The sequence below is a fragment of the Ochotona curzoniae genome, unplaced genomic scaffold (assembly GCF_017591425.1).
Source record: "Ochotona curzoniae isolate NIBS_2020 unplaced genomic scaffold, NIBS_Ocur_1.0 contig_4148, whole genome shotgun sequence".
In the NCBI taxonomy this organism is placed as follows: Eukaryota; Metazoa; Chordata; class Mammalia; order Lagomorpha; family Ochotonidae; genus Ochotona; species Ochotona curzoniae.
This window is the reverse complement of record NW_024466146.1, coordinates 4,641,482-4,653,230: the sequence shown is the minus strand read 5'-3', so window position 1 is coordinate 4,653,230 and position 11,749 is coordinate 4,641,482. Positions and strand designations below refer to the sequence as shown.

The 11,749-nt window shown below is 38.2% G+C and overlaps 1 protein-coding gene across 1 annotated transcript in view; it reads right to left on the bottom strand.

Annotated features, from left to right (window-relative positions):
* Nucleotides 1-1,666: 1,666 nt before the first annotated feature.
* Nucleotides 1,667-11,749, bottom strand: part of ADAM23 (ADAM metallopeptidase domain 23) — a 148,179-nt gene continuing 138,096 nt past the window's right edge. Inside the window, exons 25-26 of the mRNA XM_040984405.1 lie at nt 8,690-8,780; nt 1,667-2,512 (exon numbers count right to left, since the gene is read on the bottom strand). Of these exons, the coding sequence (XP_040840339.1) occupies nt 2,464-2,512; nt 8,690-8,780 (140 nt within the window). The 3' untranslated portion in view covers nt 1,667-2,463. The remainder of the gene's footprint in view (nt 2,513-8,689; nt 8,781-11,749) is intronic.

The following is an 11,749-nucleotide window of genomic DNA, read 5'->3' as shown; positions in this document are numbered from 1 at the left end:
GCAGCTACCATGGCTTTGTGTCTATTAAGTCACCACGGTGCCTCTGGAACAGTAGTGAAATGTGCATGGTATGCTTGGCAGCAGCTTGGTATCTCCTCATGATTAGGACCCAGCAACAGAGAGACACGAAGCAATGCAGCAACAAGAAGAGATACCATGTGATCTGAGTTTCCTGCAACTTTCTTCTGAGCTCAAAGAGCCATTACTACTAAGAAGAGGGCTGCAACTTGTGCCTCATGAAGCCAGAAGTAAGGCTAATAAACTAGCTACATAGCCCTAATGTTACAATACAAACATAGACTTAGCTCTAGAGAATGACTGCATACTTGTGTAGCACCTATTACTCAGAAAGCAGTAACAGAATGAACATGTCAGGGCTATTGTAGCACATAGAAATTAAGGTTTCTGCTTTATGAATGCAACACTTTCCCACTTACAGATGCCTTGAGGGAAGGAACACTACTGTTTTCAGCAGTGCCTTTTTGGTGAGATTTTTCCAAGGTCAAAGAAAAAGTTGTAAAGACTGATGTCACGAATCATGCTGAAAAGAGTCCCAGGACTCAATCTGGCAACTAAGTGGTGCCATGCAGAAGTCAACAGAACTGCACATCTTGTGACAGATAAGGCGGCCTTAGGGAAGTGGGGCTCTAGAGAGATGTGCACTGGAGTGAGAAGGTGCAGGTTTACACATTCAAAACAAAGCTTGCACCAACTGTCTTACAACTTGTGTACTTGACACTTGCACACAAGCTGTCTGAACAGAAACTGGTGAAAGTGAAGGAAACTCAGAGGGAAGGGGGAATTTTGGATTCTATTTGCAATTCTGCTTGGAGGGAATATGAATGTGTATATAGCAGAACCCTTATATCATCCAGTGCAACATTCATGGGTCAGCCAAATGCTCTGGGTCAGGCAAGCTTTCTTTAAAACACCACACATGGAATCAAGGCCTGATCTGACAATGCTGACAATGAAGAAATTGCCACATCAGCTCTTGTACCATGTAGGCACTGGGTTACTACCATATAGATTTTGAAGCAGGAAGACGAAGCATAAATGAAATATTGACAATAATAAACACAAATAAAATGGAAAGCTTAACTTTTTTCCAAGCTTTCAGGATTTAAAAATCATTATTTTTTTTTTATTTAAGGCTTGAAGTTTATCCTCCTTTCACATTAAAGACAGGGAAAGAAAATTATCAAAATCAAAAATAAAAAATGAGCTTGGCACTTTTGTGATTAATTTGAGTGGGTGTCTTTCTTACATTATATACATATGTTTATAATGACATCAAAATTTTTAGAGACTCATCAATACTTACATTTGCATTTACATATTTTTGTATTTCATATGGGTTGTTTTTCCTTTTGTTTATATCTGGCTTCAACATAAATCAATTTTCAATTGCCAAATCTCCCTGTGTCTGTGGCTACACCTTTTGCTCTTTATTCAAGCCCAACAATTATTGTGCAACATACTCCAAGAGAGAAGGACAGAGACAGAGAAGGAAAGAAAGAGAAAGGGAGCCAAACAATTTGGGAGCAAACAACAAACTCAAATTTACAGAGGCCCTTGTACAAGAAAAATATTTCAATACAGACAAGTGAAAATGATTTGTCAAAATCTCTTATTTCTATATTTACATTTATAAAAGAACTATACAATAGCATCATTGTTCAAATTCCAGCTCCCATTTCCAAAGGATGCTTGGTCCAAGAGAAAAAAAAAAAAAAAACAATGGGGAAAGTGAATCAATAAGAGCATGGTCTGTGGAGTTCTGCCAAGGCCCAGTCTAGGGTGGGGTACAGACATTATAAGGGGTGGGAAGTGGGAGGCACTGGGTAGGAATGAGAGGGTGGCGCATGGGGAGTGGGGAGGCATTATGTGACAAGGCTTAGGCAGCTTTTGGGTGTTTATGGATCATCTTTGCCTTAGGAATTCCATTGCAGGTTTTGCTGGGGTTTGGCTTGCTAGCTTGTTGTATATATGCCATGCAGTTTTTATCCTTTCAAAAATTTGATCTTCATGCCACTGGAGTTTGTCATTGGTAGTAAGAGAAAAAAATCATGCCAAATCACTTAGAAGATATTAAGTGCCAGCAGGCTGAGAAAAAAAATCATTTGCTTTATTTTTTTCTTTAAATGGTTCTTTTATTGCACTTTTTAAAAAGTTTTTTTCTCCTTTAGTTAGAAAAAAAAAATTCTAAAACAGTTTGTAAGGTGGTCTTTTGCTCCCCTTTTATTGACAAGTGATAGCAGGGGTTCTTTGAAATTATTTCCAGAAGAGACCGTTTATGTTTGTTTGTTTCATTTTGTTGACCCCGTCCCTGTCTCTCCAACGCTAGTCCTGTAGTTAGAACCAGCCGGTGTTGTTTACAGACTGTGCTCCAATATCATCGTTGCAAGTGTGTCATACTCAGAACCCAAGCGTGCAGGGCGGTATGAATCCAGGGCCGCTGACTCAGATAGGGCCTTGCTGAGTAGGGTCGAACCTTCTCTTCTTGACATTTCTTCCAGAGTGCGTCAACAGAAGATCAGAGTGGGGCAGGAATGTGAGGGTGGGGAGAAGAATCAACAAGATTAATCAGATGATGACAGGAGGTGATGAAAATAATAATGCTAGTTCCAGAGCTAAGTAATCAACTCACACAGAGGCAGCCTCCTGAGTAACTTGCACTGAAATGGAACAGCTAACATTGAGGAAGGTCCCTTGAGAGGACACAGAGGAGTGGGGCCTCCTCAAAGAGTACATGAGAAAACTATGCATGGGCTTCAAGGAAATTTGGCACAGAAATAAATTTATCTTTTAATTCCATTTACTATAAACTTTTGGAAATCCTCTGAATTTTAAGTTGTTCATTTTAAGTCAGAGGAAGACACCGTAGCCCAATTTATCTCTTATTTCAAAAATAAATGACATCGCTTCACCAGACAGAAAGTATTAGAGAGAGGCCTCTTCCACATAGAGGCTCTGAGGAGAATTCAGTTAAACTCTGAATTTCCTGTAGTTACTTCCATTCAACATTCTGAGCCCTGTACCTTTGTACTACAGGTGGCAATAAAGCTTTGTTTTATCCATTTGTCCTGTTGCCTCGCCGTGTGAGCTCTTACTCTGCCACAGAACAAGCACTTTCCATATCTAAACAACTGGAGAAAGAGTGCACAGTAAGATGGTACACTCAAAGGAGAATGGACACAGGCTTAAGTTAGTTAAGCAAAAGCAGCAGTTAAGCTTTGTTGAGAAGCAAGTTAAAACACCTTGATGGCAGTGTCCAGTCTCCTAAAAAGTGGGCCCTGTGTTTAAAAAAGAGGAAAGAAAAGAACCAGCAAGACACTACAAGGCAATTAACACACACCAGTTGCAACTTCCCCATGGTCTGGCTTCATGTGGGGCATCAAGCAAGGGGCTCATGCATTAGTCTGCATACTGGCGGGTGCAACACTGCTGCCACAGAGGCTTCATGCAAAACTGGAGACAGAGGAGTCCCCAGATCCATCATTCCCCTGCACACTCACTCAGGGTCAACTGGAAACTCTTAAAGGCCCTGAGCACCAAAAATATTATAACAGATTCCTCTTCCCCATACCTAATTCGAAATAAAAACATTACCCGAATTTAAAACACATATGAAAGTAGTCGAACAAGTTCCTATTACTCCCAAGATGGTGACCTTGATGCTTCTCTTTTAAAATGTCAAACAAAAACATTTAAATGAAACTTCCCTTTTTTGCTCTAAATCTTAAACATCCTCATGAAAGGTGTTTGTACATAGTGCAATGACCTAGCAGGTCATCACGGCAAACACTATTTGCATCTTACATGCCAATGGATATTTAAGAAGCCAGGGAGGAGAAACAGACTGCCTGACACTGCAAAGGATCCTAAAAGATCAGAGCCTTCAACCTAGTAACTATGTGTTTCTGCAACTCAGGAGAAGTGTTAAACTAGTGACTCCCTTCATGCAAATGCTGTATAAAGAGGAAGCAAATCTAGCACTGTGCAAATATATGACTGAATAACCCACATTCAAATTCCCTCATTCAAACGCAGATGGCAGATAAACTGTTATGTCCTATGTCGCAAGAACCATGTGGTATGTTTCTAAATGGAGGGATGAAACTCCATTTCAGCTTGGCAGCTGGGAAACCTCAAGTGCCCACAGCGTGCACTCCTTTGATAAGTTGGGTTTTGAAACTGAGATTGCACTTATACTCAGGGTCATTGGGTCAGATCACCAGGCCAAACCACCTCGTAGAACCTTGTATGTCCTTGGGAAAACACCAGTTTCAAGAGCTGTGTCTCTTGCAGGCTCCAGGTAGGATGCAGGCTGGAATCATGGGAGGGAAAAGCCAGTGACTTTGCGACAATCTGGCCTTTTAGTGAACAAACTGAAAAACGGCTATTTTGAAAACTGTCCAAAGTTTTCTATGTAAAGATTATTTTTGTTCAATTTTAATGAACTATTTCTTCTGAAACTCCCTGTAACTAAGATTCTGAAGGTAATTACCTTTCTCACTACAAACTGCAGGACACTTCTGGATCATAATATATTAGTATCATCCACAGACTTTACACTGACACCATTTTCATCAGTCTTTACCTGTAGAAAATCTACTTTCATGTGCAACAAATGAGGGGCTTGAAAAACTCACAGAAAAATATAATTAAATGGTAAGTTTATTTTGGAACAAAAAATGGAAATCCATAAATAGTTTTTAATAATATTTCTGAAGACACACATACACATATATATATATAAAATTAAAACCAAAGTGTAACAATAGCTATCTTAGAGCTTCAACACCTTTGGATCTTCTTTCAAAAATATTTATTTCCCTAATGTTGTCACTTCCTTATCGCTTGATGCTGCCCCACCCACAATCAAAATCCTCCCATCGATTCCTTCCTAAATTACCTTATACTGAGGCCCCTTCCCCACTAGGTTGAGTCAAGGAAATGCACGGCATCTTATGAGTCTGCCAACACTCCACCTGAATGAAGACGTGCTTAACCCTGGAAACTTATGCATTAAGGGACTCCTACATCTTACTTTGCAATAGAACATGCCATGGAATTCACAGAAGCAGCAGCTTGACTATCTCTTCATGGGAAGGTTAAACTAAAACACATTGACACTTCTGAGAAAATACAATTGACAATATTCAATTCCATCGAATTTGACACTCCAACAACTCAGCTTTCTTGCTGATAGCCTAGCCACGTTCCTTTATATTTTACTTTATGTATGAACATAAAGTCTTTCTTTTACCATGTTCAAAAACAGAGTATCAGCTAAAGCCATGTTTAGCATGAGCTTGTAACCCCAGAGAGGAAATTACATAAGAAATTTACATAATCATATTAAATTGACACCTTCCATGTAAGGAACGTGGCTAGGCTATCAGCAAGAAAGCTTAACCTTCATCGTTTCAAAGCTTTGGGGACAACTCTACTAACATAATGTATTATCTACTTCATAAGATCCAATGTCCATAAGACAGCAATGACTCCAACTATCTCACTGAACAACACCATTATTCAACTTTAGATGAATAGTAGGGTTTCTGCAAAAGATTCAGTTCATAACTTCACCTGCATGTGAAGGGGAGAGGAGAAAGAAACATGGCAAGAGCCAAAACTTCTGCAGATCCAGGGGAATACTGGACAAACCAGTGTGTTATGTGCTTATGTTTATAGGCTTTCTCAGAGGACCCTCAGGACCCAAACTGCTAGGAATTCAAGGACTGAATCCACTCTTAATAACCTCATATTTCTGGAGTTACGGGATTAACCAAAAGTTGCCAATGGATATCTGCTACATTAGTCAAGAGAACAGGTAAGAAAATAACCATCCACCCAAATCATAAATTCTATATCGTTGCTGGTGGATATCTTCTTTGCACTATCAAAGCTTTCAGGCTATCACTCTGCTAAAAACAAATAACCTAAATTTTTATTATTTTCAGATCACAACATTGATAAATATTCTTTACCATTTTACCCACACAAATGCATACATTTTCACACGTACAGTCATGCTTTTAAGAAATGAGAAGAACAATAAACAACATCAGAATAAAACTGTATTTCTCATTCAAGCTTGAGCAGAACATGTATGGAATGATGCATCTTTTACATCTAAATTATCCAGAGAGTCACAGCTTAAGCTATATCACAACAGGAAAAAGCAGAAATTTTTCACTGAGTAGTTAATGTATTTTTCTTTATTCTAAAGGCATACATATGTTCACATTCTTTAGGGTGCTTTGCTAACTTCTCTTCCATGGATAAAAACCTGATTTAAGGAGGGATTCTCAATAGTATGTTGAGCAGTATTTCAACAAACTATTTTCAACCTATGATTCTAAAAGAATAGCTTCCTTTATTTACACTGAAATAAGTGAAACACTTAAAGGCTTTAATTTCAACCAGTGATTATTGTACTTCTAAATTGTCCTTAGACTTACACTCTCCAAAATTGCCCAAGTGATGGGGAAACCTAAACAAACCTATCATTAGCTGAAAAAAGGTCTTTTATCATAAGAATTATTTGAAGTTTAATATAAACCACAGAATTACCGCTAAAGTCTATAGCAAATTAAGGTCCTCTTGCAATAACCAATAGATAGCATTGTCTTCACTTTCTAAATTTAAACTCCTTGACTTGTATGCTCAGGAGTTAGTCTGTTGTCTTTTGTTTGTTTTTTTACTTTGTTTTGTTTTTTGCTTCAGGGTATTATAATATTGGCTTTACATTGTTGATCTTTTTACGGACTTTTTCCTTATAATGATTTTTAGGGTCACAGGACATGAACAGGGACTGTCTCCTGGCTCCATGGCACATGTGCCCACACGGAAATCCCAAAGTGGCAATCAGCTCACCAAATGCCCACATATCAAACCTTCATCTATATTTTCCTGCTGCTCTGATGACTAGACATCTATCTCAGATAAAAATCACCTGTACTTCACCATGTCTAATCCACTAAAACGCATAGCGATAAAGGCTTTTCCGTTTCCCCCAAAGAGACATGCAATTCAAGCTGTGAGCTAGGCCAGGCTGCTGTTTTGAGGTCCTGCTACGGAACAATGGACTCTGATCTCCAAATGCTGAAATCATGAATTTAGCACTGCAAGTGGATGGATGGCAAAGCACACAGTTCTCTGGTTCTTTGGGCTCAGGTTTTTCCATGCCAAGAAGGCAAAAGCCTGGGCTTTGGCCAACCCAACTTTTCTTGAGGCATATTTACAAAATGATTTAAAGGAGAATTATATGATAATAACAGAGTATGGTGTTACTTTTTTATATAGTAATGAGATATTAAGATGTTCTTGCTTGAATTAAGCCAGCCCCTCAAATACATAATTTTCATTAGATGCCACATCATAGTTCTGTCACTATCTGGGAAACATTAGCATCAGGATGAGAAATTCACTTATGAGCTGCCCATTTGGTATGTGCATCTTTGAAAACACAGTGATGCTACAATGACTCTGACTAAGCAGTTCCACTTTAACAATTATCTCTGTGGAGAAGTACCATTTGATAAGGCCTTTCCAAGTCAATGGTACTGAAAAACTTACTCATTATATGATCACAAGTCAGCAGAAAATGTTGAATTTATTAAAATCACTTTTTGGCTACTTTTAACTTTAAATCAGCTTCTAACAATAACATTTTAGTTGGTTTAAATATATTGAAATCAGGCTTCCAAATGTAAAATACAGGGCATAAAAAAAGCAATTATCCAGACAATTTAGGGCAGAAAATTTTCCTACTTGAGCAAACAAATAAAGGAAGACGGGGTGTGAATACGGTTCATGATCTTATTTCCCCATTTTAACGTGTTTCTATACATGTAAATTAAAATTAATTTATCACAGGGAATATTTGGCACAGAAGAGCTTATCCATGAATCATATTAATCAAGTCAGCAAGGCATGAACATAACACAATGTGGTTATCCAATGAAACTGAGGCAAGGAAACAAACTCATAAATTAGGTTTAAACATTTCGATCATAATTAAGGCTTCTCTGTGATTACCTGGTGTGGTTTATTTGAACACCTGTATTTGTGTGATCAACTTACAATCCAAGCTAAAAGTCTATTATGACAACACACCAGGCTTACCACTTAGGTCATACTGGCCATTGATCAGAGAATATTAAGCATCAGAATGTTCGAAAATTTAAATGCCAATTTGAAACTAATTTAGCTGGTTAAAAAAGATCACTGAGAATATTTTAAAATCTTTTTAAAACTAATTCACTTTTGCAATCAGAAAATTATACATGTTACATGTAAATGTAATGAGCACTGGTTGTCAGACTCCAAATTATCAATGAACCATTGAATATTTTTGAACAGATAAAAGGAACTTATCTACCTCCAATGGCAGGTTTCGGATCTGGATCTTGTGAGCTGGAATGCCTCCACTGTAGAACTTTGTTTTCCCTGACGCCAGTGCATATGAATGCCTTCTACAATTCACGTTTTCCCTCTTGCTAGAGAAGAGCTTTGAGGTTCGTTGTTTCTTTTTTAATAACCCATTCCTGAGTAAAAATATTTATTCTTTGCAGTTTTTCTGTCAAAAAAAAATCTTGTAGCAGGAACTCAAAACTTGGTTATGTAAGCAGAAAAGAGAAGTGCCAGAGCCACGGAGAAGACATGCGGCATTGCTTACTTAAATCCCCAGCCTGTGCCCCCAAGGACAATAGCCGCTACCAGGATGGCACCAGCGATGGAGCCTATTATGAGATTGGTGGCACTAGGACCTGTGACAAAGGATCACGGGAAGAAAGTCATATGAGCCAAATCCTTTCATTACCACAGGGGAAAGGCAGTTAACTGGTTTCAGGCGGTAAACACCCAGCATAAAAGATGGCTGAACACTTAAACCACTCTCATTGACTTGGCTTAGTTGTATTTTAGAGGCTGTGGTTGGCAACTGCTTGCATTTTTACAGCTTTAAATCTGATGATCAGACTCCATTCAATTCACCTCCTGCATCATTCGAAATAAATGCCCATTTGCTATTGTTGCACGTCTTCTCTTCCGGCTTCGTAGTATCAGGACTCAAAGAAGTAAAAATACATAAAGAACACAAGTGCATTAAAACGGGTTCCACCTGACTGACAATGAAGACAAGAAGGGAAGGAGAAATGTTCCAAAAAATTTCTCTTCCAAACAACGTGTCAGGTTGTCCACATGTGAACAGTTTTATTCCTCATTTGGAGATGGTTAAAAATCAGATGTCATTAGACTCGTATAAAGAGCTAACTCAGAAGGCTTACTATCAAAGACATTCTCTCCTTCATGACGCTGGGTTCCAGAGACAAGATACAAAGCAGACAATAAAACTTATTTGAGTAATTTTGGGGAAAGAGAAAAGAATTACTCAGAATTGATTGAATATATAGTTTAAGTTCCCATTTACTATTAGGAGAAAATTAAGATTTGGCAATATTAGAGCCAGAGAACAGCAAGAAAGAACATGCAACATGAATGTCTGCCAGTTGTGAAAAACCAATTTATACTGCAGTAATACCTCCACTCACTCATTACTCTCCTTATTTTGGCATTTTAAAATCTAAGCAACACTAAATTTAGTACAAAAAAATATTTCAAGGGGCTGCTGCTGTGGCTCAACAGGCTAGTCCTCCTCCCCATGGTGCCAGTATCCCATATAGGCCTGGGGTTCATGTCCTGGTTGCTCCACTTCTGATCAAGCTCTTTGCTTATGGCTTAGGAAAGCAGTGGAGGATGGCTCACTTCCTTAGGCCCCTGCAGCCATGTGGAGATCCAGAGAAAGCACCCAACTCCCAGCTTCAGATTAGCTCAGCCCTGGCAACTGTGGCGATTCACAGAGAAAACCATAGGATGGGAAACCCTCTCTGTCTTTCCTTCTCTCTGTAAATCATTCAAATAAAAATAAATGAGTATGTTTAATATGAATTATTTTAAATATCACATCCCTTAGGATGCTAAAATGCAGAGGTAGTTTCCCTAAAAAAAATAATTTTGAATCCCTATTCCAAGGTCAATGTCATCAACTTCTCTGAAACCTCAAGTTTGCATGTACATTCATTTCTGGGTAAAAATAATTCCTCTTTCTGCTCACATCAGTGCCTTCTACTGTTTACATAAATGGATGCCATGTGTAGGGTCTTTAATCAGAAACTACTCAGCACTAGTGCAGAGAACCCGAAGAACAGGGGTCTTCAGTCTGCTGTTCTTAAGAAATGCCCTTAACACTGACCACTGAGACCCGACAGAATGTAAATCTCAGCAGCCTTCAGAGGTCAACCGTGACATGAACTAAGCAGGAAAAGCAATAAAATCAGTGAAGCTGGTGGAAGGCAGCACTCACTTCCTGCCAGGTGCAGTGCTGAGCACTTACCACGTGTCATCTCACTTCATCCCACAAAAGCCACATGAGGTGGGAACCATGACTACTCCTGTTCAACGGATGAAGGAACAGAAGCTTCTAGAAGTTAATACGGGATAGAGGCAAGATCTGAATACAGCTTTGACTGACTCTGAAACCTATGCCATAATCAAGAGTCAGCGACTATAGTTTACAAACCAAACTGAACCGTGTTGCCTGTTTTCACAAAGACATTTCACTGGAGTCACACTTTTTCATTGGCACTTGCTGATGGCTATTTTCATGTTAAGACAAAACTGTGACATACAACCTGTAGCCTGACAGCCAAAATCATCTGGCTCCTGGCACGAAGTTTGCTAACCCCTATTCAGATGAAATTTGACTTCTTTGACATGTCTTTTTTCCCCACATTTCAACAGAGAAACAAACATTGAGATGAATATTTATGAGATATATTTATGAGATTCAACACATAATCCATGAGAAATTATTTCTGATTGGCAATTATAAACCACAGAATAAAAATTTTTAACTTAAAAAAACATCCTCAGTGCCAAAAATACACATTACAATATTAATTAGATTAAGATATATTAATCTATATTAACCATATTTTAGTTTTAATAAATCACATTGACCTTCTTAAACAGTTATTGCAAAATTGAGAAAGAGAATGAAAAACCAATACACTAAGACACTAGAACAATTTGCAAATGAGGATTAATAAACAAAAACTATTTTAGTATATATATTCACTTATAGGGACTTACCTGGAACAATCAGAAACAGACACAAACTAAAATCAGTCGAAAGCACTGAAGACAATGAATGTTTATAATAAGGCCTTTTTTATTTTGGCTTAAGATTCAAAGAGATGACTATTAAAAATCATCCCTTCAGTTAGGACAACTCAAGAAAAGAAAATGATTGTCAATAGATACTTTAAAATGTATTGTGTTGAGTTTTAGGAAATTACCTAGTTTCAAGGAGAAGTTTCACTTAAACATATGTGTAAAACTGACCCTAGAAAAGGAATGGAACTCCTGCATAGAATCCATTCAGCAAAACCTGGGTCATATTTTATAGCACAAAGTTTTCATTGTCTCTAGGTATTTTCCCTGTATCTTATAGTTTCTAACAATTCAGGGAACCCAAAATTCTCTTTCTTATTGTTTTTAGCTCTCCTGGCTCTTCCACTTCATAGTTTATGCTGTTGAAAAATGAGTTAAAAGATCCAAAGCTGATCCAAGTCTTCCAAACCAGGGTAATGGAAGTTTTGGGCATCTTCAACACAAGTGTGACCTGTGGACCTGCTTCTCTCTTGATGTTCTTCTGGTGCTGTGTCTCTCCATTCCA